This window comes from Suncus etruscus, chromosome 16, assembly GCF_024139225.1.
Source record: "Suncus etruscus isolate mSunEtr1 chromosome 16, mSunEtr1.pri.cur, whole genome shotgun sequence".
NCBI classification, from domain to species: domain Eukaryota; kingdom Metazoa; phylum Chordata; class Mammalia; order Eulipotyphla; family Soricidae; genus Suncus; species Suncus etruscus.
The window spans coordinates 33,961,349-33,986,797 of record NC_064863.1 but is presented as its reverse complement, the minus strand read 5'-3'; the positions used below and the strand labels follow the sequence as shown (position 1 = coordinate 33,986,797).

General features: G+C 42.0%; 2 protein-coding genes, 1 long non-coding RNA gene and 1 other non-coding gene across 4 annotated transcripts in view; 3 read left to right on the top strand and 1 right to left on the bottom strand.

Annotated features, from left to right (window-relative positions):
• LIAS (lipoic acid synthetase) overlaps positions 1 to 25,449 on the bottom strand; it is a 939,974-nt gene that overhangs the window by 620,768 nt on the left and 293,757 nt on the right. The gene's annotated exons all lie outside the window — the stretch shown is intronic.
• Positions 1 to 25,449, top strand: part of LOC126032527 (uncharacterized) — an 891,448-nt gene that overhangs the window by 779,873 nt on the left and 86,126 nt on the right. The window lies entirely within an intron of this gene.
• Positions 1 to 25,449, top strand: part of PDS5A (PDS5 cohesin associated factor A) — a 131,450-nt gene that overhangs the window by 80,012 nt on the left and 25,989 nt on the right. Inside the window, exons 14-20 of the mRNA XM_049790096.1 lie at positions 1,016 to 1,097; positions 3,697 to 3,745; positions 4,311 to 4,450; positions 6,124 to 6,239; positions 10,665 to 10,770; positions 21,434 to 21,594; positions 23,607 to 23,730. Of these exons, the coding sequence (XP_049646053.1) occupies positions 1,016 to 1,097; positions 3,697 to 3,745; positions 4,311 to 4,450; positions 6,124 to 6,239; positions 10,665 to 10,770; positions 21,434 to 21,594; positions 23,607 to 23,730 (778 nt within the window). The remainder of the gene's footprint in view (positions 1 to 1,015; positions 1,098 to 3,696; positions 3,746 to 4,310; positions 4,451 to 6,123; positions 6,240 to 10,664; positions 10,771 to 21,433; positions 21,595 to 23,606; positions 23,731 to 25,449) is intronic.
• On the top strand, positions 8,877 to 8,984 carry LOC126032958 (U6 spliceosomal RNA). The gene has a single exon (XR_007504117.1). It is a non-coding gene; the product is annotated as a U6 spliceosomal RNA (small nuclear RNA).

Below are 25,449 nucleotides of genomic sequence, written 5' to 3'. Positions count from 1 at the left end.
GGCATTAAAATGAAAGTCTTTTTGATCTTATCCTGTTGTTGTTGTTGTTGTTGTTTTTACCACCTGTAGAAATGTTCGGGGGGCACTAGTATCTCCCATAGCATAGTGCTGGGGGATATCGGGGTTTTAACACTGCATGGGATTGATTCTGGGCCTCTCACGTGTTACACGCATGAGCTCTACCAACTGAGCTATCTTCCAGTTCCCATGATCTGATGATTTCTTCCTTCTTTCCTTTTGCTTAGGATTTGCCTTGGCTCTGCACTCGGGAATTGATCCTGAGTCAGCCACATGCAAGGCAAGCACTTTAATTGCTGTATGATTTCTCTGATCCCTTTTCTGTAGTACATTACAACTCTAATAATCACCACACTCGTTGCCTACTCTAGACCTTTTAAGTGTTTTTGTTTCATTTTTCTTTGTACCCAGAATGTTCTAATGAGCTCTGCTTAGAGTCTTTAAGTATTTTTAGTTTCTGGTTAAGATTCAATTGATCCTTCTAATCACCTCAACACATAATCTCTCTTAAAAAGCATTTTTTGTAATTGGGACAGGGGGACACCAGATCTGGTAGTGCTTAGAGGTTGATCCTGGGTTGGCCATGTGTAAGCAAAACACCCTTCTGATAAGAAGTTGGTCTTCTGTGACTCATCTCATAAGAAGCTTTATAGTTATAGTTACCATGAACTATTTTCTTTTTTCTTTTTTTTTTTTTTTTTTTTTTTTTTTTTTTGTGGTTTTTGGGTCACACCCGGCAGCGCTCAGGGGTTATTCCTGGCTCCATGCTCAGAAATTGCTCCTGGCAGGCACGGGGACACCGGGATTCGAACTGATGACCTCCTGCATGAAAGGCAAACACCTTACCTCCATGCTATCTCTTCGGGCCCCCATGAACTATTTTCTAATTAACTTTTCTAGTTCTTTTTGTTTTAGAATTTAGAGTATAGAAGAATCATGCAGCATGTAATAAGAAAAGTCATAAAATTGAGAAGTATTACTTTGTTTTTGATTGCAGAGCTCTCAATGAAATGTGGAAGTGTCAGAACATGCTTAGAAGTCATGTACGGGAACTACTGGATTTACACAAGCAACCTACTGTAGGTTTTTACCATTAATTTCAAAATTTTTGAGTAAATATCAGTTATTAGGTTCAAATATTTTGTAATTGTAATAAAGTGAGGCAAGCAAAAGTAACTCAATTTGTATTTTCTGAATGAGATAAAAAAATTGTTTTTGGTTATTGGGTCACACCTGGCAGCGCTCAGGGGTTGTTTGTTACTCCTGGCTCTACGCTCAGAAATTGCTTCCAGCAGGCTCAGGGGACCATATGGGATTCCGGGATTCGAGCCACTGTCCTTCACATGCAAGGCAATCACCTTACCTCCATGTTATCTCTCCGGCCCCAAGAAATAAAATTTCTGATATTATTCAGTCTGTATTTCCATTGCAGATATATTCAAATATATTCAATTTTTCGTTTCTTGATTGTTTTGGGAGTTTTTTTGTTGGTGGTTTTGTTTTGTTTTTGGGCTTTTGGGCCACACTCAGGGATGCTCAGGGATTAGTCCTGGCTATGTGCTCAGAAATCACTCCTGGCTTGGGGGATATATGGGACACTCGAGGTTCATCCTACGTTACTACGTTTAAGGCAAGCACTCAACTGCTTGAACCACCGCTCCAAACCCTTGATAGTTTGGGGTTTTTGTTTTGTTGGTTGGTTGGTTGGCTTGGTTTGGTTTTTTGTGCCAGACCTGGTGATGCTCAGGGGTTACTCCTGGCTATGTGCTCAGAAATCACTCCTGGCTTGGGGGACCATATGGGACATATGGGACGCCGGGAGATCGAACCACAGTCTGTCCTAGGTTAACACCGGCAAGGCTTACCTTACCTTACCTTACTGCTTCGCACCACCGCTCTAGCCCCAGATAGTTTGGTTTTTTAATAAAGACGTACATTATATAAATTATATATAAATCATATAAATGTCAAAATTAAAGTAAGTTTGGGCTGGAGTGATAGCACAGCTATTAGGTCATTTGCCTTGCACGTGACCATCCCAGGTTCCATTCCTGGCATCTCATGGTCCCCCAACCCTGCCAGGAGTGATTTCTGATCAGAGAGCCAGGAGTAATCCCTGAACACTGCCAGATGTGGCCCAAAATCCAAAAACTAGATTTTTTTTTGATTATTCAAGATATATATATTTGTATTTTGGTTTTTGGGTCACACCCAGGTGCGTAGGGGTTACTCCTGGCTCTGTGCTCAGAAATTGCTCCTGACAGGCTCAGGGGACCGTATGGGATGCCAGGATTAACACCACCGTCCTTTTGCATGCAAGACAAATGCCTTACTCCATGCTATCTCTCCGGCCCCAACAAGATATATTAATATGCTTTAACTGTATTTTCTAAATAGTTTTTAAGTATTGGCACTCAAAGTGCTTGGTAAAAGAACTCTGTTTAGAAAAAAGTTTCTGGGGCCAGAGAGATAGCATTGAGGTAAGGAGTTTGCCTTGCATGCAGAAGGACGGTGTTTCGAGTCCCAGTATCCCATATGGTCCCTCGTGCCTGCCAGGCATGATTTCTGAGTGTAGAGCCAGGAGTAACCTCTGGGCGCTGCCGGGTATGACCCAAAAACCAAAAATAAATTCCTCTGTGCTTGAGCAATAGTACAGAGGGTAGGGTACTTGTTTAGAATGCTGCCAGCAGCATAGTGTGTAGAACCAGTAGTGAATCTGGAGTACAGAAGAATAAAATAAAGGGGCCAGAGAGAGCATGGAGGTAAGGTTTTCACCTTGCATGCAGAAGGACAGTGGTTCGAATCCCGGCATCCCATATGGTCCCCAGAGCGCTGCCGGGTGTGACCCTCCCCAAAAAAAATACAAACAAAAAATAAAATAAAAATTTCTCTTTTAAATTAATTTTATTTGATGGCCGGAATGATAGTATAGTGGATAGGGTACTTGCCTTGCATGCAACCCACGTTCAGTCTCTGGCACTCTACATGATCTCCCAATCCTTCCAGGAGTGAAATCAGAGCCAAGAATAAGACTTGAACACAACCAGATATGGCCCCAGTACCAAAAATAAATAAAAACCAGTAGTTTTATTTGGTATTTGATTTCACGATAATTGGGGGAGTGGGGAAGTAGTACTTAAGGAGCTCCAAGAGTTGCTACTGGCAATCAGCCAACTCAGCTCAGAATTTAAATCTGTGACAAGTGAATGTGAAAATACTGAAAACCCTTAGTACCATCAACGCTTAGGGGTCATTTGGTGCCTGTTTCATCCCAGGCTCTGAGTGATATATGTTCCAATGTTTACTTAGCTAGGCGTCTTGTCTCATCTTAATAGTAATTTTGATGTGGTTTCCTTTAGTTTGTTTGTTTTGTTTTGTTTTGTTTTTAATTTTCTAGCAGAGTGACTTCCCTCACAAAAGTATGCACTCTTCATAGGAAATATCTTTCTGCTTACATTGCTTTTTCTACCATCTTAATAGTGGTATTTTATAATTTATTATCAGCTAAGTATAATAGAAATTTTAAGCCATTTTTAGTTGGCAAAGTTTTCTGAGTGTTTTTTTCTACTTTAAAATAAATACATATACTATACTGAGTACAACTATGCATAGTGCTACTTCATTATGTTACAAGTTAATAATTAACTGCTCATACTAGTTTTTTGTTTTAAATTTCAGTCAGAGGCTAACTGTTCTGCTATGTTTGGAAAACTGATGACTATAGCAAGTGAGTACATTTAATTCATTCTGTAAACAAACATGTAGACACAGACTTATAATTTACAGGTGGGTCTATTAGTTTACCTAGTAAGTTAAATAACAACTTCTTTTCCCTTAAGATGTTCTTTCTGGGGGCCGGAGAGATAGCATGGAGGTAGGGTGTTTGCCTTGCAAACAGAAGGACAGTAGTTCGAATCCCGCCATCCCATTTGGTCCCCCAAGCCTGCCAGGAGTGATTTCTGAGCGTAGAGCCAGGAGTAACCCCTGAGTGCTGCTGGTGTGGCCCAAAAACAAAAACAAACAAACAAAAAAAGATGTTCTTTCTGACCATTCTTGAAGGTTACTCCTGTTGGGTGATCATGGAACCAGGCCGTTCTTGGGATTGATTCAAAGTGCCTGAATACAAAGCTTACCTCTCCCTCCTTCCTCACCCTCTCTCCATTCTTATTCTCCCTCCCTTAGAATTTCTATATATAATCTGTTTACCTTCCCCAAATAAGTAATTGCTTTTGCTTTTTTTTTTTTTATTGGTTGTGATGTTTTGAAATATTCATTCTCTTTAAATTTCATAGAAAATTTACCTGACCCTGGAAAAGCACAAGATTTTGTGAAGAAATTTAACCAGGTTCTTGGTGATGATGAAAAACTAAGGTCTCAATTGGAATTATTAATCAGCCCAACTTGTTCCTGCAAACAGGCAGATGTCTGTGTGGTTAGTAAAGTTTGCTTTCATTTGTTTTCTTTTAGATGCTTATTGTTTCTGTTGTGCTTAACTTCTCTATTTAAACAGTTGTTCAGCCAAACTCTACAGGGGAGAACAAACAGAAGAACACTGAGTCCTAATAAGCGAGTAAGATAAAGTGCTTTGTGTTGAATAAATATTCATCAACATTATAAGAAATTTTCTAAATAAAGAGCTAGAGCATTAGTACAGTGGGTAGAGTAGGCCTTGCACACAGCCAACCTGGGTTCCATCAGCAGCATCTCATATGGTTCCCTAAGCACCATCCTTAGAACAGAGGCCAGAAGTAGCCCCTGAGTATCTCTGGAAGTGGCACAAAAACAAAAGAATTATTATCTCTAAATAGTTTTGAGTACTTTTTTTGTTTGTTTTTTTGTTTTTTGGGGGGCCATACCCGGTGAAGTTCAAGGGTTACTCCTGGCTCTGCGCTCAGAAATCACTCCTGACTGCACTTAGAAATTACTCCTGGCTTGGGGGACCATATGAGATACCAGGGATCAAACCAAGATCTGACCTGTATCAGCCGTGCACAAGGCAAACACCCTACCACTGTGTATCACTCCAGCCCCATGGTTTTGTATACTTTTGGGGTTTTTTGTTTGTTTTTAGTTTTTCGGTCACAAATGGCAGCGTTCAGGTGTTATTCCTGGCTCTACGCTCAGAAATCGCTCCTGGCAGGCTCGGAGGACCATATGGGATGCCGGGGTTCGAACCACTGTCCTTCTACATTCAAGGCAAATGCCTTACCTCCATGCTATCTCTCTGGCCCCGGTTTTGTATACTTTTTAAAATGTTATTTGAAATCAAACAATATGTCACATTTTTTAGAATTGACTTTTTTCACATCATAAATTCTTTTTGTGTGTGTGTGGTTTTTTTGAGTCACACCCGGCAGCGCTCAGGGGTTAATCCTGGCTCCACACTCAGAAATCGCTCCTGGCAGACTCGGGGGACCATATGGGATGCCGGGATTCGAACCAATGGCCTTTTTTTTTTTTTTTTTTTTTTTTTTGGTCATAAATTCTTAGAGGTTCATTTATCTCACGTTTTGTATTTTTCAGTAATTACTGCTCTTTTGCCTTATTTCATGGTATGGGGGTGTACAATAGTTTGCCCATTTACCTTTTGTTTTGTTCCTTTAGGTTTTTCTTTTAAACTTTATTAATTGACTCATTGATTGGTTACTGGGCCACACACAGCAGAGTTCAGGGGTCCTCCTGGTTCTGCACTCTGAATCGCCCCTGGCAGGCTGGGGGACCCTATGAGATGCCAGGGATTGAAGCAGGTCCTTCCTGGGTCAGCTACATGCAAGGCAAATGCCCTACCTTTATGCTATCTCTTAGACCCCTCTTTGTTTGTTTTTGACACTGTAAATAAAACTTCTATGAATGTTTTTAGTTGGAGATCTAGTGTGTGAGGGGAGCTTGCCATTTGTGAAAACAAGGGCCATGCAGTGCCAAGGATTAGATCCAAAACTTGGATCTGTTACTATAATCTGTTAAAAAGCTTTTGCTTTGAGATAGCTCCCTGGTTTTAGGCTTGTGTTTTAATAACAGATATAGATGACAAAGTGATTTTTGTTGTTGTTGTTGTTGAAAAGTATGACATGAATCCTACTTATGGAAAAACTTTCCTTTCTCTAGAGAGAAATAGCTCGAAAACTTGCAAATCCTAAGCAGCCAACAAATCCTTTTCTAGAGATGGTCAAATTTCTGCTGGAAAGAATTGCACCTGTACATATTGATTCAGAAGCCATAAGGTAATCTAGGAGAGTCATACTAAAGAAAACAAAAAATATATAAAAGTTGTGTATTTATATTTTTGGTTTCAGGGCCACACTGGTTTATTACTTAATCTTTGCTAGGGGTCACTCCTGATGGTACTCAGAACCATGTGGGGCTACTATTATCAAAGTTGGATTGGCAAAATGCAAGTCAGGCACCCTACTTTACTTTTTCTTCAGTCATTGAATGCTTGTATGTTTAAAATCTGGAAATCTCTGGTTTCCTTTGGTGGGATTTGTGCTGACAGTGTTGGATTTGAGAACCAACACCTGGTGGCGCTTGAGTTACTCCTGACTCTGCACTCAGAAATTACTCCTGACATGCTTTCTAACCTCTTTGGCCGGGGTGGGATTAATTTTCTCTCCCCATCCTCTTGTTATAGAGCCTCACCTATTTTTTTTTTGTTTTTGTTTTTGGATCACACCCAGCAGCGGTCAGGGGTTACTGCTGGCTCTATGCTCAGAGATGGAGCCTGGCAGGCTCAGGGGACCATATGGGATGCCAGGATTCAAACCACCAACCTTCTGCTTGGAAGGCAAACACCCTACCTCCATGCTATCTCTCCGGCCCAGATCCTGGTTAATTATTAACAAAAAAGATAAATACCTGGGCCAGAGAGATGGCATGGAGGTGGGGTGTTTGCCTTGCATGCAGAAGACAGTGGCTCAAATCTCCGTATCCCATATCTAGGAGCAATTTCTAAGCATAAAGCCAGGAGTGGCCCCTGAGCGCTGCTGATTGTGACCCAAATACAAAAAGGGTGGGAGGAGAGATAGCATGGAGGTAAGGTGGTTGCCTTGCATGCTTAAGGTTGGTGGTTTGAATCCCAGCATCCCATATGGTCCCCTGAGCCTGCCAGGGTCAATTTCTGAGCGTAGAGCCAGATGTGACCCAAAAACCAAAAAATAAAATAAAAAATAAAATAAATAAATGCCTGACTATCACTATACTTTTATACCTATATTCTACTATCTCCATTCCCTGAATTATACTTTCTGGAGCGTGGAGTGGAATGGAAATACCTGACTTTTCTCAGGGACTTACTTTTAGTTCAGCTCAGATATCACTTTTGGGCTCAGGAATTTCTACCCACTGTTTTATTTCACTCTGCTCATGAATTACATTTTTGGGAGTAATCACCACACCTGGCAATGCTTAGAGGTTATTATTGACTCTTCCCTCAGGAATCACTCCTGGTGGTTCCAGTAGCCCATTTGGGTGCTGGGATCGAACCTGGGTCAGCCTGTGCAAGGCAAATGCCCTACCCATTGTAGTCTCTCCACCCCTATATCTTTAGTTGGTTAGCTTGAATTTAGCAATTAGCAATGCACGGGCTGGAGAGATAGCACAGCGGTGTTTGCCTTGCAAGCAGCCGATCCAGGACCTAAGGTGGCTGGTTCGAATCCCGGCGTCCCACATGGTCCCCCGTGCCTGCCAGGAGTAACCCCTGAGCATAGACGGGTGTGCCCCCCACCCCCCAAAAAAAGGCAATTCAAATTAGCAATAATTTGAGTGGCCAGAGTACAGCAGATGATCTTACTAAACTGCTCGTACCCAACCCAGTTTTTGATCCCCTGTATCACATACAGCCCCTGACCTCAGCTAGTAATGATCTTTGAACACAGAACCAGGAGCAAGCCTTGATCATGACTTGTGTGGCACAAAAAAAAAAAAGGTCAGTGTAATAGTTTGAAGTATACATAACATCTAAGGAAAAATTAAACCTAAATTTTTTATAAAATTTCATTTGTTGAGTGCTTGCTATGTACCAAGCCATTGACTGTAATAATTTGAGAATGTTAATCCTCAAAATAAACTTTATTTATACAGGCGATAGGGAGGAGGGAGATGGGGAGCATTGGTGATGGGAATCTGGCACTGGTGAAAAAAGGTGTTTTATTTATGACTGAAACCCAAGTACAATCATGTTTGTAATCACTGTGTTTAAATAAAGATATTATTTTAAAAAAGATTTTTTGTTTGTTTGTTTGTTTTTGGGCCACCCCAGCGTTGCTCAGGGGTTATTCCTGGCTGTCTGCTCAGAAATAGCTCCTGGCAGGCACGGGGGACCATATGGGACACCGGGATTCGAACCAACCACCTTTGGTCTTGGATCAGCTGCTTGCAAGGCAAAAGCCTCTGTGCTATCTCTCCGGGGCCCTAAAAAAAGATTTTTGAGGGCCGGAGAGATAGAATGGAGGTAAGGTTTTTGTTTTGTTTTTTGTTTTTGTTTTTGGGCCACACCCGGTGATGCTCAGGGGTTACTCTTGGCTATGCGCTCAGAAGACGCTCCTGGCTTGGGGGACCATATGGGACACCGGGGGATCGAACCGCGGTCCATCCAAGGCTAGCGCAGGCAAGGCAGGCACCTTATCTCTAGCACCACCGCCCGACCCCAGGTAAGGTGTTTGCCTTACATGCAGAAGGATGGTGGTTCGAATCCCGGCATCCCATATGGTTCCCTGAGCCTGCCAGGAGCGATTTCTGAGCATGGCATCTAGCCAGGAGTAACCTCTGAGCGCTGCCAGATGTGACCCAAACCCTCCCTCAAAAAAAAAAAAAAAATGATTTTTTTTTTTTAATTTCAGATTACTTATAAAACAGTAAATTCTGTGCTCGCTTCGGCAGCACATATACTAAAAATTGGAACAATACAGAGAAGATTAGCATGGCCCCTGCGCAAGGATGACATGCAAATTCATGAAGCGTTCCATATTTTTTGCAAATAAAAAAAACCAGCAAATTTCAGTGCAAATATTATAGCTGTAATACATATTTACCTGTATGTAAATGTAATATGTAATACATTTACCTGTAATACATATTGCAGCATAATTTGATTTTTATATATTAAGTATTCCATTTATGATGCTTAGTTTTATTTGAAAAATTAATTCTGGGCCCGGAGAGATAGCACAGCGGCGTTTACCTTGCAAGCAGCCGATCCAGGACCAAAGGTGGTTGGTTCGAATCCCGGTGTCCCATATGTTCCCCCGTGCCTGCCAGGAGCTATTTCTGAGCAGACAGCCAGGAGTAACCCCTGAGCAATGCCGGGTGTGGCCCAAAAACCAAAAAAAAAAAAGAAAGAAAGAAAGAAAAAGTAATTCTCTTTTTTTGTTTGTTGTTTTTGGTTTTTGGGCCACACCCGGCGATACTCAGGGGTTACTCCTGGCTGTCTGCTCAGAAATAGCTCCTGGCAGGCACGGGGGACCATATGGGACACCGGGATTCGAACCAACCACCTTAGGTCCTGGATCAGCTGACTGCTAGGCAAACGCCGCTATCTCTCCGGGCCCTGAAAAATTAATTCTTAGACCATTATTTTTAATTGATTGCCCTCTTTCTGAACATAGAATAAACATATAGAATATAAAGTAATTATATATGAATAATATTACTGATTCTGTAAATTCCCTTACTCTTTTTTTTTTTTTTTAAGGTTTTTGATTTTTGGGTCATATACAGCTCAGGGGCTGTTACTCCTGGCTTTATGCTCAGAAATCACTCCTGGCAGGCTCAGGGGACCTTATGAGATGCTGGGATTTGAACCACCGTCCTTCTGCATGCGAGGCAAACGCACCACCTCCGTGCTATCTCTCTGGCTCCAAATTCCCTTACTAATTTGATCCTTTTTTCTATTTTTGTTCCTTTTATTTTGCTTCAAACAGTGAACTATTTGCCAATTTAACTGCCATCTTACTGGGGTTTTTGTTTTTGTTTTGTTTTGTTTTTTTTTATTTGGTTTTTGGGTCACACCCGGCAGTGCTCAGGGGTTACTCCTGGCTCTGTGCTCAGAAATTGCTCTTGGCAGGCTTGGAGTACCATATGGGATATCCGTGATTTGAACCACCGTCCTTCTGCATGCAAGGCAAATGCCCCACCTCCATGCTATCTCCGGCTCACTGTTTTTTCTTAAAATTGTATATAATCTCTATATGTTGAAATGAATTAAATTTCTTATATTTACTAAAATGTATTTCTTGGTTACATATTCTCTAATTTGAATTGATTTTCTGTTCAGTTGTTCCTTTTTAAATATTGGCATTTAAGATTTAAAATGTCGCAAGAGGGCCAGATAGATAAGGTGCTTGAGTTCCAACCAGCCAACCCTGGTTCAATTCCCAGCCCCAGATAGGGTCCCATGAGCACAGCCAGAAGTAAGTCATGAGCACAACTGGGTGTGGTCCAAAATTAAATAAATAAATAAATGAAATGAAATGTCATGAGAGAACTACTTCTCCAGACATTATTTGAGTCTTAAGTTTTGAATCTATGTGTTTACGTCATGGTATTTTGTCATGGTGTAGTTAAACTATATGTGTATTTTGTCATGGTGTAGTTAAACTATAGGTACTACCAACCTGGTAGTCTTACTAACATAGATTTTCTTGTTTTAATAGTGCACTGGTAAAACTGATGAATAAATCCATAGAGGGTACAGCAGATGATGAAGAGGAGGGTGTAAGTCCAGATACTGCTATTCGTTCTGGACTTGAACTTCTTAAGGTATTTTTTAAAATATTATGTGCATTCTCACATTTATCACTTTTATTTCCTTAACTATATCAAAATGCTTCATTGGGAACTACTCAAAGATTTTTAAATTAGGCTGTTTATAAAATAAGAAATTACTCATTGGAATTCTTGCAGTGCTTTGTCTAATCATTCTTACCTATCAGACATCTGCATTGTAAGTATTAGAACTGTTCACAGGTTATATTTTATCATAGTACCATTCTTTTTTTTTCTTTTTTTTTTTTTTTTTCTTTTTTCTTTTTCTTCTTTTGTGGTTTTTTGGGTCACACCCGGCAGTGCTCAGGGGTTAGTTATTCCTGGCTTGAGGCTCAGAAATTGCTCCTGGCAACGGGGGACCAGGATTTGAACCAATGACCTGCATGAAAGGCAACACCTTACCTCCGTGCTATCTCTCAGCGCCCCCCCCTTTTTTTGTTTTGTTTTGTTTTGTTTTGTTTTGGGCCACACCCGGCAGTGCTCAGAGGTTACTCCTGGCTGTCTGCTCAGAAATAGCTCCTGGCAGGCACAGGGGACCACCTTAGGTCCTGGATCGGCTGCTTGCAATGCAAATGCCTGTGCTATTACCATTCGATCAGGAAACTTTCTTTTTTTTTTTTTTTTTTTGGTTTTTTGGGCCACACCCTGTGCCGCTCAGGGGTTACTCCTGTCTATGCGCTCAGAAGTTGCTCCTGGCTTCTTGGGGGACCATATGGGACGCCGGGGGATCGAACCGCGGTCCGTCCTAGGCCAGCGCAGGCAAGGCAGGCACCTTTACCTCCAGCGCCACCGCCCGGCCCCCGATCAGGAAACTTTCTGAAATGGTAATCATAATTGATGGCAACGAATTGAGCAATTTATAAAGCTAGATTACTATATTTTCTGGTGTAAAAGATGACTTTTGAAACAAAAGAAGGTCAACTGAATCACTGCAAGGCTGCTCGGACCGCCTCTCTAATTCAGCCAATCCAAGCAGGCTTTTGATGCATGCAAATTAAGCAATGTTCTGGACCGGAATCTACACTGTCAAAAGCCTGCTCAGATTGGCCAGAGTCAGAGAGGAAGTCTTTTGCTTGTTGTGATTGGCTCACTGTGGTACATACAGTTGCAGCACAGGAACATTCTGTCTGATACAGCGAATATAGGCCTAAACCTATGTTTTAACTGCAAAATTAGGAGGTCGTCTTATACGCCCAGTGTCTTATACGCCGGCAAATACGGTAGGTAAAACTCTGGACAGGATATCAATTAATCTAGGGGAAAATGCAGGAGCATCAGAGACTTAATTCTTAGCATATTTTACAGATTGTTTAGCCCTACTTGAGAAAAACATTACCTTGTATTATAATACTTAATACAGAGAAAGCTGTCATTCAATGAAGTAAAGAGAAGAAATTTAAGATTGAGATATATAAAAGTTATAAATATATATATATATATTGAGATATATAAAGTTATAAAGTTATGGTAAAGAGACATACCTGTACAATGTAGGAAAGAGTCATTGTATTAGAATAGCCTTAAGGAGTCAGAGAAGGGGCCGGTGAGGTGGCGCTAGAGGTAAGGTAAGGTAAGCCTTGCAAGTGCTAACCAAGGAAGGACGGAGGTTCGATCCCCAACATCCCTTATGTCCCCCCAAGCCAGGGGCAATTTCTGAGCACTTAGCCAGGAGTAATCCCTGAGCATCAAATGGGTGTGGCCCAAAAAAAAAACAAGAAGGAGTCAGAGAAATAATACAGATTAAATCTTTACAGATTCCTATTTTGAATCCCTGGTACTGCAGGGTGTGGCCCCAAAACACTAATAGGTAGGGTTTTAAACATATCACCTATATTACATGGTTTTATATATATATATATATATATATTATATATATATAAATAAAACACATGTTAAGAGTCAGTGTGATCGTTCATGAATATGATTTTGATTGTGTATTTAAGTTTTGGAGCCAAGGTCAGCTGTCATAGGGTTTACTTCTGACTCTGCTTAAGGAACACTTTCAGTGAGGCTTAAGGGGTCATAATGGGATGATAGGAGTCAACCTAGGTTGGCCACGTGCAAGTCAAGCAACCTACCCACTATTATAGCTCCAGACCCTAAATTATATCTTTAGTAAAGATTTCTTTTTTTTGTTTTGTTTTGTTTTTGGATTTTGGGGCACACCCGGTGACCCTCAGGGGTTACTCCTGGCTATTTGCTCAGAAATCGCTCCTGACTTGGGGGACCATATGGGACGCTGGGGGATTGAACCTCAATTTGTCCTAGGTTATCTGAGTGCAAGGCAAATGCCCTACCTCTTGCATCACCACTTTGGCCTCTAGTAAAGGTTATTTCTAACTGTAATATATTTGAATGGAATTTGGGGGGGGGGCGGGTTTTGGGTCACACCTAGCAGTGCTCAGGGGTTACTCCTAGCTCTATGCTTAGAAATCACTCCTGGCAGGCTCGGGAGACCATATGGGATGCCGGGATTAGAACTGCCGTCCTTCTGCATGCAAGGCAAACGCCTTACCTCCATGCTATCTCTCCGGCCCCTATTTGAGTGAAATTTTTATGCAAAGAATTCAGATGTGGGGCCAAAGAGATAGCATGGAGGTGAGGCATTTGCCTTGTATGCAGAAGGATGGCAGTTCGAATCCCGGCCAAAAAAAAAAAAAAAAAAGGAAGCAAATGTGCCAAAGAGATAGATCAGTGGACCAGAACACATGCTTTGCATCCCAGAATTTCTGGTTCAGTTGCCAGCACTGTATACTCTCTTTCCTTACGCAGTGTAAAATAAGACTTTACACCATATAACTAAATAATACCTGTCTAAAATTAACTACTTCGTTTTCTCCTTTCTTTTTACTTATTCATGAATAACCATTATTCCCAAAACAATTTCCAAATTGTTTCTATTTCTTGAATGTGTGGTATGTACCTTTAAATTCCTTAAGGATATGCTAAATAAATGAAGGAATAATATTAAGTTTTTGTAATAATTTAAGTTTCATAATAGTTTATTCATGGTTATATGGTTCTGTTGTGAACTTTCATTTTAACTTCATGGGTTTTTTGTTTTGGGGCCACACCCAGTGATTTTCAGACTTTATTCTTGGCTCTACACTCTTGGGAATCATTTCTGGTAGGCTTGGAGAGACTATAAAGGATGTGTAGGGTGTGTCAAACCTGGGTCAGTCACATGCAAGTCAAATGCTCTACTCACTATATTGTGTCACTCGCCTCTGTACTCTGTAATGTAAACTTTTACAGGGATAAGCCACACCAGATGGTGCTCAGAAGCTATTCTGGCTTAGGGACCATATGTCATGCCAGGGGTCAAATCTGTATTGACTGCATTCAAATGATCTTCTCTACTAACTTTAACTTTTTGTCGTGTTGTGATGGAAGGAAGGAGACCATAGGTAGCTGTGCTCAGGAATCACTTGCGGATGATCTTACTGATTACATTATGCATTGTTTTTTAGTTCCAACACTGCAAGTAATTCGAATTCTCTAGCCCCTGTGTTATAGCCAGGAATCAAACTTGGGTTGGCCACATGCAGGCCTACCCGTGTGCTATCACTCGGGCTTCAACCTTTTTTTTTTTTTGTGGGGGGGGGGGGTTGGTTTATACCCGGCAGCGCTCAGGGGTTACTCGTGGCTCTACACTCAGAAATCGCTCCTGGCGGGGCCAGTGCGGTGGTGCTAAAGGTAAGGTGCGTGCCTTGCCTGCGCTAGCCTAGGACGGACTGTGGTTTGATCCCCCCCATGTGGTCCCCCAAGCCAGAAGCGACTTCTGAGCGCATAGCCAGGAGTAACCCCTGAGCGTCACCGGGTGTGGCCCAAAAACCAAAAAAAAAAAAAAATCACTCCTGGCAGGCTCAGAGGACCATATGGGATGCCGGAATTCGAACCACAGTCCTTCTGCATGCAGGGCAAGCACCTTACCTCCATGCTATGTCTCTGGACCCTTTTTTGTTTGTTTTTGCTTTGTTTTGGTTTGGTTTTTGGTTTTTGGGTCACACCCAGCAACACTCAGGGGTTTGCAAGAAAGGGAAGTTAGTCCTAGACACAGGTGTTCTTGGTTCATCTCTTTTCTTTTTTTTTTTTTTTTTTTGGTATTTGTTTTTGTTTTTGGGTCACACCCGACAGCGCTCAGGGATTACTCCTGGCTCCACGCTCAGAAATCGCTCCTGGCAGGCTTGGAGGACCATATGGGATGCCGGGATTCGAACCAATGACCTTCTGCATGAAAGGCAAACACTTTACCTCTATGCCAAGGGTCTTCAAACTTTTTAAAGTGGGGGCTGGATTACGGGCCAGACTACATGAGCTACTAATTCCTACTCACACTACACATATCTTATATAAATAAAATGAAAACCATTTATAAATAAACAGATCACGCACCAGTATTTCAATGGGAACTGTGGGCCTGCTTTTGGCTAATTAGATGGTCAGTGTCCGGTTCCATATTTGTCACTGCCAGCAGTAACAAGTGATGCAAGTGGGCATCAGTTAATCTTGATCTGGTTGGAGATTTCAGATGTTTCATTCTTGAAAAAGTCTGTTCACTGGCATAAGTGCTACCAAAGATGGTTACCATTTTGAGTGCATGGTTCCTGATATTTGGATATGTCTCAGAGGGGAGAGATGCATAGAAATTCAAAAGGTTACTTGACTTAAATGCGTCTTTCAGAGAGTCACAGTTCTGCAGTTCAGCCAGTTCCATTTGGTAAATTGTAAGGACATTTTCAATCTCAACAAAAAATGGGTTACGAAAAAGCTGTATGTCCTGTTCATGGACAAATTGAAACTCCTTTTGCAACAATTCTAGTGAAGCCAGACATGTTTCCTTTGGGAATGCAACCAATGGTTTGTCCGCTGACAGGTTTTGAGTTGTTGGGAGGTGACTGAAGTTTTCCTCCTGTACTTGTTTGATGAGAAGGCCTAATTTTACTTCAAATGCTTTCACATGCGATGCCATATCACAGATGAGCTTCCCCTTGCTTTGAAGTTGCAGATTGAAACTGTTGAGTAGCTCTATTATATCTGTCAGAAAGGCAAGGTGCCATTTCCATTCTGCATCATTGAGCTCTGGTATTTCTTGGTTTTTTGAAAGTAGAAAAGCTGTAATCTGCGGAAGTAAGTCATAGAAACGTTTCAAAACTCTCCCTCTACTCAGCCAATGGACTTCTGTGTGGTACAGAACATCTTCATGGGCAACATTTACCTCAGATAGAAATTCCTGAAATTGTCTGTGGTTTAGTGCATGAGTTCTAATGTAATTAACACAAGATACCACAATTTTCATAACAGAGTCCCACTTCAGTGATTTACAACACAGCGCTTGTTTGTGGATGAGGCAGTGTATGGCAATTGGATGAGGATGGTTATGTTTGTCCATCTCTTGTGTAATGTGAGCAATTACTCCTCTCTTAGACCCCACCATGCTAGAAGCACCATCAGTTGTTACACTGACTAGTTTAACCCAGTCCAGCTCCAAACCATTCAGTTTGGCAAACCTTTTCAAATATATATCCACTCCTGTGGTTGTACCTTTGATACTTTGCAGTGCAGCAAGCTCTTCTGTGACTTCAAAATACTCATTTGTCCCACGCATATAAATGAGAAGTTGGGCAGAATCACGAACATCATTGCTTTCGTTGAGTGCCAAATAGCAAAGTTTCTTTGCAGAGTTTTGCAAATGGTGCAGCAAATTTTCTCCCATTTCTTCAATCCTTCGTGTCATTGTAACTCCTGAAAGGCTCACTGTACTAAATAAATCGGCCTTCTCTGGACACAGCTCTTTGGCAACAGAAATAAGGCATTCTTTAACAAATACTCCCTCCACAAATGGTTTGCCATTGCGCGCTATTAGCTTGGCAACTTGAAAACTTGCCTGTAGTGAGGAAGTATTTAACTGCTTCTGCTTCACAAAAGTATTTTGCTGAGTCGTCAGTGTATGTTTCAGTTGTAATATTTTATCTTTTCTCACTTCTCCAACTGTTGAATCAAATAATTAAAGATGGGGCTGGATGGAAGTTGATGGATGCCTTTGTCCTTAGGCCCCAGCCTAAGGATGGGGGATGGCTTCATCCCCCATCAACCGGCAGGTTTGGGGTCCAGGAAAGCGACGGGTATTGAACTCACTCACAGCAGGCATCAGGAAGCATCAGCTTTATTCATACCCTATTCACCACATGTGTGTGGCCTATATCAGAACCTTTCAAGCACAGCCATTCTTCGCTAGCCCTGCCTCTTAACTCCTTTCAGCCATCTTCCCATTTAGCTCCATGCTGGCCAAAGACCAGAAGCGCGAGAGTGCCAGCCAAAAGCCAAAAGGGCCAAAAGCCCAGCAGGGCAAAAGGGCCTGAATCCCCTGGGTCAAAGGCTTATCTACCTTTTCCAAGACCCCTCCCAGGAATAGGCGGGGTCTTGCAGGTAAGGTCAAGTTACCTAGGAAATATGGGTGGGGGATGAGGCTTCATCCAACCAGTCATATTTATCTTTATGTTGAGTTTGATAGTGGTGTCACAAATTGTATTCTTTGAACACAGCAACTATATTCTGGCTTATCAGACACACAGCTTTTTCTTTGTACCGCATAAAAAAGTAATTGTAAGTCCACTGTTCTTTGAATATCCTACACTCACCATCAATTTTTCTTTTTCTTGACATCATTGTTTCCTAGGGATTCCAAATTGATAATAGTGAAATACAAATATGTGTGTATATATACACACTGTGTATGAACAACCCCCATTAGTCCCTGATGTGAACATTTACCCGTTGCAGGCTTTTCTAAGCAAACTAGCTCAGTCCCTGATAGTTCAGTTATATCTCCCTATATAATGCCCAAATTGATATGTTTGGAATCAGCATGTGAACACTGAAAAGGAATTGCAAAATGCATATAAAATTTTCTTTTTTTTTTTTTTTTTTTTTTTTTGGTTTTTGGGCCACACCCGTTTGACGCTCAGGGGTTACTCCTGGCTATGTGCTCAGAAATCGCCCCTGGCTTGGGGGGGACCATATGGGACACCGGGGGATCGAACCTCGGTCCTTCCTTGGCTAGCGCTTGCAAGGCAGACACCTTACCTCCAGCGCCACCTACCCGGCCCCGCATATAAAATTTTCAATGTAACCCCTTTAAAATGCTTCAGCATCGAACCCCTAATTTTCCACATGGGCAATTCAGCACCGAACCCCTAACCTCCCAACCACCGCCCACCCCCTAACTTTGATTTCAGCACTGAACGCCTAACCACCCCCAAAGGGGAATTTTCATATGAGTCACCCACAGCCCAATCGGGCAGAACCCCCCATCTGGAAAAAATTTATTTCTATGGCACTTTTGACTGACCTTTGGCAGTGGAGGGAGTGGAGGAAAACCTCACTGACAGGCCGGCACTGCACACAGACACCGCGTTGCCTGGGGGTGGAGCAGGCGCCTTTTTACATTATATAGTCACCCACATGTGGTACTCCTCGCCACGCAGCGCCAGGCGCAAGGGCGCATCATTGTCCCTCTCAACACCTCCCTCACGCCCACCCTCCCAGCACACAACATGCCGTGGGCAGAGGCAGTTGACGTCATCCCTGAGAAACCGTGACACTGAGTGTATATGCTGGCAGGTATCTTGGCAACCAAACAGCGCTCACTGCTGGCGGCTGGATCAGACTCTGCTGCGGCCGCATCTTTTCAGCCTTTTAATGGTTGCTTTCATTTAAAATATATTCTTCACTTGAGATCAGAGAGATAGATAGTACAGGGCATTTTCCTTACAAGCAGCTGATCACAATCAGCTGACCCAGTTCTTCTAGCACCCTCTCTGAGCACAAGCCAGGAGTAACTACTGAGCACCCCATGATTGTAGCTCCAGGCCAAAATTGTATATGTGCACATATATGAATATATTGTATTGTGTGTATATTTTAGTGAAGCACGATAGTTTTTTTTTCTCCTCTCCTTCCCCCTTTAACCCTAAGATTGTTTATTATTAAACATGATTTACTTAGACATGAGGGGAGAGAAAGGGAGATAAACATGCTTAAGACAAAACACTAGTAGTGCCAGAGAGATAGTGCAGCAAATTTGCCTTGTATTGCTGCTAACCTGAGTTTGTTCTATCCCCTGGGGTATGACCCAAATACAAAAAAAAAGATAAACGTGAGTTTCTCTATAGTGGAAAAAAGCCCAATTTCTCAGGGCCACCAGATAGTAGTGCTCAGGTATCAGTGTGGTGCCAGGAATAAAATCCTGAATCTCATTTATATTAGGCATATACGCCACCACTTGTGCTAGCTTCTTTAAATGCTTTTGGGGGCATGAAGAGATAATACAGTGGATATGGATAAGTCACTGCCTTGCTTGAGGTAAACTGGGTTAGATCCCCAGCATCCCATATGGTCCCGTGAGCACCATTAACAAATATGGCCCAAAAACAAACAGTGTTTTGGGGGAACAAGATATGTCTCACTCAGATAATGGTATACTTCAAATATATGAGGTCCGGGTTCATTCCTGCACACTACCAGATGTAACCACAAAAAAACAAAAAAAAAAATTGTGGGGGGGGTGGGGCCATACCTGGTACACTTAGGAGTTACTCAGAAAGTGCTCCTGGCAGGCTCGGGGACCATATGGGATGCCTGGAATTGAATCTGGGTCTGTCCCAAGTTGGCCACGTGCAAGGCGAACGTCCTTTATTGTGCTAATGCTCCAGCCCCAACAAAAAAAATTTCTTAAGAGAATATCTTGTCAGAATTAAAACTTGGAAATCCGGGTCCAGAGAGATAGCATGGAGGTAAGACGTTTGCTTTTCATGCAGGAGGTCATCAGTTCAAATCCCGGCGTCCCATATGGTCCCCCGTGCCTGCCAGGAGCAATTTCTGAGCCTGGCCAGGAATAACCCCTGAGCATCGCCGGGTATGACCACAAAAAAAAACAAACCTTGGGAATCCGAAGTGATAGTACAGTGGTATGATATTTGCCTTGCATGCAGCTGACCCAGGACAGATGATGATTGCATCCCAGCATCCCATGATCTCCCAAGCCTGCTAGGGGCAATTTCTGAGTGCAGAGCCAGAAGTAACCCCTGAGCACTGTATGGCCCAAAAATAAATAAATAAATATATAATATATAATAAATAAAAAAGAGTAAGAACTTGGCTAAATAGTACTTCATTCCTATTACAGTTTGACTTTCATTATATGAAAAGCCTTTGTTGTTTTTTTTTTTATTTTGTTTTGGTTGTTTTTTGTTTTTTTGAAAAGCCTTTTTGTGATTAAGGTAAAATAGAAAATAGGGCAAAAGCTATATTCTCAACTACTTAAAAGCTACTGCAGAATATTCCTATTAATTCTGTCTCATTAGCCAAAACTAACTGGAAAAGAAGCTATAAGATAAGTCCATAACATACTTATTTTCTGTTGCTTTTCCAGTCCATACTTTTTTTTTTTTTGGTTTTTGGTTTTTGGGTCATCCCCGGCAGTGTTCAGGGGTTACTCCTAGCTCTATGCTCAGAAATTGCTCCTGGCAGGCTCAGGGGACCATATGGGATGCCGGGATTGGAACCAATGACATTCTGCATGAAAGGAAACTTTTTGCCTTACCTCCATGCTGTCCCTCCGGCCCCTCCAGAACATACTTAAATTTCCTTTTTCTTTTATTTATTTATTTTTTTTTTTTGGTTTGGGTTTTTTGGTGTTTTTTTGTTTGTTTTGGTGTTTTGGGTCACACCTGGCAGCACTCAGGGGTTACTCCTGGCTCTATGCTCAGAAATCGCTCCTGGCAGGCTCTGGGGACCACCATCCTTTTTTTTTTTTTTTTTTTTTTTTTTTTTTTTTTTTGGTTTTTGGGCCACACCCAGCAGTGCTCAGGGGTTATTTCTGGCTGTCTGCTCAGAAATAGCTCCTGCTGGCCCGGAGAGATAGCACAGCGGTGTTTGCCTTGCAAGCAGCCATTCCAGGACCAAAGGTGGTTGGTTCGGATCCCGGTGTCCCATATGGTGCCCCGTACACAGCCGGTATGACCCAAAAAACAAAACAAAAAAAAAGAAATAGCTCCTGGCAGGCACGGGGGACCAGGTGGGACATCGGGATTCGAACCAACCACCTTTGGTCCTGGATCGGCTGCATGAAAGGCAAATGCCTTACCTCCATGCTATCTCTCCAGCCCCATGCTTCTTCCATCTTGCCCTTCCTTCTCCTCATCATTATCCTTCTCTCCCTTGATTCTGTCTAGTTCCAGTTCCAGGAGATTAAAAAAAAAAAAAAAGAAAGAAAGAAAGAAATCAGTCCTGGCAGGGTCTAGGGACCATATGGCGTGCCGAGGGTCTAACCTGGGTCTGCAACGTATATTTCAAATGCCCTACCTGCCTAGCTCTCTGGCCCCCATACTTAAATATTTGTAGTAGAAATAATTCTTTTTAGGGAGTTGAGAGATATAACAGCATGTAGGGTACTTTCTTTGCATTCATGGCCAGCTCAGATCCATGGAGCCACATGGTTCCCTGTGCCCTGAAGGAGTAGCCCTAAGGGTAGTAGTGCAGGAGTAACCACAGTGCACAACTGGATATAGCCCCAAAACAAAAAATCATGAAAGAAATGTCTTTATAATAAATTAAAATCATTGCCTATACTTCTAAGCAATATCTATTCCTCTAGGTTCTGTCTTTCACACATCCTACCTCGTTCCACTCTGCAGAGACATATGAGTCCCTGTTACAGTGCCTCAGAATGGAAGACGACAAGGTAGCAGAAGCTGCTATACAAATTTTTAGAAATACAGGCCACAAGATAGAAACTGACCTACCCCAGATACGATCGTGAGTATATGTTTTTTCCTATTTAAAAAGGCTTATTGTTTCTTTCATGTAGAAAAATATGGGAAAGAAAAACCAATTTTTATTTAAAAATTATTTTTCTGCATCCAGAGCGGTGACGCAAGCGGTAGGGCCTTTTGACCCCTGAGCCAGGAAGGATTTCTGAGCACATAGCCAGGAGTAACCCCTGAGCATCATTGGGTGTCTGCCAAAAAAGTTTTTTTTTATTATTTTTTTGTATTGTTAGTTTCATTTCTGTCTGCTGTATACTTTATAGTCAAGGCAAATAGTCAAACTAAAACTTAGTCTGTAGCAAGATTTTTTTTTGTAGCAAGATTATTTTAAAATATTAGTCATCAAAGATACAACAGAATTTAGAGTTAATATATTTTCTTCTCTATATATATATTGGTCCCATTTTGTCCTTTTTTCTTCAACTGGGTATTTAATACAATAACTATTACTTTCATATCCTACTGAATAATGGGATTATAATTAAGAATTGTGCTTAGGGGCCGGGAAGGTGGCGCTAGAGGTAAGGTGTCTGCCTTACAAGCGCTAGCGTAGGACGGACCACGGTTCGATCCCCCGGCTTCCCATATGGTCTCCCCAAGCCAGGGGCGATTTCTGAGCTCATAGCCAGGAGTAACCCCTGAGCGTCAAACGGGTGTGGCCCAAAAACCAAAAAAAAAAAAAAAAAAGAATTGTGCTTAATTAAGGGCCGGAGAGATAGCATGGAGGTAGGGCATTTGCCTTGCATGCTGAAGGACGATGGTTCTAATCCTGGCATCCCATATGGTCCCCTGAGCCTGCCAGGAGAGATTTCTGAGCAGGGAGCCAGGAGTAACCCCTGAATTCTGCTACATGGAGGGAACTGCACAGAGTCATGCTAAGTGTAGTTAGTTAGTCACAAAGAGACAGAATAACATCTCTCATATGTGAAATATAAAGAAACATAATATTGGAATAATGAATACCCGAAGACATTGAAAACGGGCCGGAGAGAGAGCACGGAGGTAAGGAATTTGCCTTTCATGCAGAAGGTCATTGGTTTGAATCCCATATGGTCCCCCGAGCCTGCCAGGAGCTATTTCTGAGCGTGGAGCCAGGAGTAACCCCTGAGCACTGCTGGGTGTGATTCCCCCCTCCCCCCAAAAAAAAGAAAAAGGAAAGAAAACAAAGAACATGAGAAATATTCTTTCTAGGTAACATGATACCTGAAGGGACTGTGGGATGGGATCTGTATTGGCAATGCCTATGGTTGAGGGAAGCATTCAGCCTGATTGAGGTGGTTCTCAATGGTGGTAAAGTGTTAAAAGTTTCCCCTCTTAGGCCAGATTGGTATGGTACTACTCTTTCACATGGCCAACCCAGGTTCGATTCCCAGTATCTCATATGATCCCAGAGAAGAGCCAGGATTGAATCTTAGAAGCAACAATGGTCCAAATTTTAAGTGCCCCTCTTTTGGCGGGAGGGCACACCCGGTGACGCTCAGGGGTTACTCCTGGCTCTGCTTTTTCAGAAATCACTCCTGGCTTGGAGGATCATATGGGACTGTGGGGATCAAAATACAGTTCGTTGTAGGCTAGCGCCAGCAAGCCAGACACCTTTTTACTCCTCTCCACCTCTCCGGCCCCTTAAGTGCCCCTCTTCACCCGTTTGATGCTCAGGGGCTATTCCTGGCTACGCACTCAGAAATTGCCCCTGGCTTGAGGGGACCATATGGGATGCCGGGAGATGGAACTGCGATCCTTCCTTGGCTAGTGCTTGCAAGGCAGAAACCTTACCTCTAGCACCACCTCGCCGGCCCCTCAACTTTATACTTTTTTTTTTCTTTTTTTTGTGTCTATGTGTGTATCTGTGTAGGTAATGGACACTAGTGAAGGGAAAGCAGTTTACTTTTGAATTATACTTAAAATTCCAGAAAGAGTTACAGTAAAAAAAAAAAGTCAACAAATAACAGAATTATTTGTGGTTTTATAACACTTTTGATTAACAGAATTTTTTTTTTACAGGACTTTAATTCCCATTTTACATCAAAAAGCAAAGAGAGGTACTCCACACCAAGCAAAACAGGCTGTTCACTGTATACATGCCATATTCAGTAATAAAGAAGTCCAGCTTGCACAGATTTTTGAGGTATAATCACAAAATGTCTTTGCTTATACTTATTTTTAATCTCATTTGATTAAAAGCTAGACTTAATGCTGTTTATTCCACTCTATTATATGAATTTCATATGGGCACAATCTTGTCTTATTTAATGTTCTGTTTACCAGTGTTTTAAAGAAGTTGTGATTTGGGTTTGTTTGTTTGGTTTGGTTTTTGGATTTTTTTCTTGGTTTGGTTTTGATTTTGGGTCATACCTGATAACACTTAGGAATCACTCTTTTTTGGACTTAGGGACCATATAGGGTGCTAAGGGTTGAACCTGTAACAGCCACATCCAAGGCAACCACCCTATCCACTGTACTACCCTGACAATCTCAAATATTTTGTATCTTCAGAATTACTAATAGGGGCCGGAGAGATAGCATGGAGGTAAGGCGTTTGCCTTTCATGCAGGAGGTCATCGGTTCGAATCCCGGCGCCCCATATGGTCCCCTGTGCCTGCCAGGAGCAATTTCTGAGCCTGGAGCCAGGAATAACCCCTGAGCACTGCCAGGTGTGACCCAAAAACCAAAAAAAAAAAAAAAAAAAAGAAAAAAAAGAATTACTAATAGAATAGTATGAATTACGGGGCCGGGCGGTGGCGCTGGAGGTAAGGTGCCTGCCTTGCCTGCGCTAGCCTAGGACGGACCACGGTTCGATCCCCCGGCGTCCCATATGGTCCCCAAGAAGCCAGGAGCAACTTCTGAGCGCATAGCCAGGAGTAACCCCTGAGCGTCACAGGGTGTGGCCCAAAAACCAAAAAAAAAAAAAAGAATAGTATGAATTACTTGTTTTTTTTTTTTTTTAATTTTTGGTTTTTGGGCCATACCTGGCAATGCTCACAGGTTACTCCTGGCAGGCTCTGGGGACCATATGGGATGCCAGGGATCTGGATGCATTCTAAATCAGCCATGTGCAAGGCAAACGCCCTACCACTATGCTATAGCTCTAGCCTATGAATCATTTCATTTTAAAGTACCTTATACTCTACCTGGAAATTATTCCAGTTCCCCGTTATTTACCAAAGTATTTCTATTATTACAGATACTGTTCAGGGTATGGCTCAAAAGGCTGGAGTGTATGCTTTATAGGTACAAGCTTCACTACCATCCTTATCATAGGCTGGTCCTCTGAGCACCAACTGGTGTAATCCCTAAGCACCAATGGTGGTTCTATTCACATCAAAACCAAATAAGATATCCAATGAACTGTATTGAGCCTATTTTTAGATTTAAAATGACCAATCTGAGTTCAATCCTAAGCAAGCCAGGTATAACCTATAAACCAAAAAAAAAAAAAAAAAAAAAACCAACAACAACCCTTATAGTGCATTGCTCTTTATTTCTAGCTTTCATATAATCTTTTTATTTTTTTTATTTTATTTTTTTTATTTTTATTTTCTTATGGGGTGCATTTTTTGTTTGTTTGGGGGCAAGGTTACTTTGTTTTGGGGGGTTTGCCATTTATTTTATTCAGTCTTGCTATTTTTTTGTTTTTTGTTTTTGGGCCACACCCGGCGGTGCTCATGGGTTATTCTTGGCTGTCTGCTCAGAAATAGCTCCTGGCAGGTACAGGATATGGGACACCGGGATTCAAACCAACCACCTTTGGTCCTGGATCAGCTGCTTGCAAGGCAAACGCCGCTGTACTATTTCTCTGGGCCCAGTCTTGCTAAATTTTAGTGAAGGAATTAAGAATCATATGTAA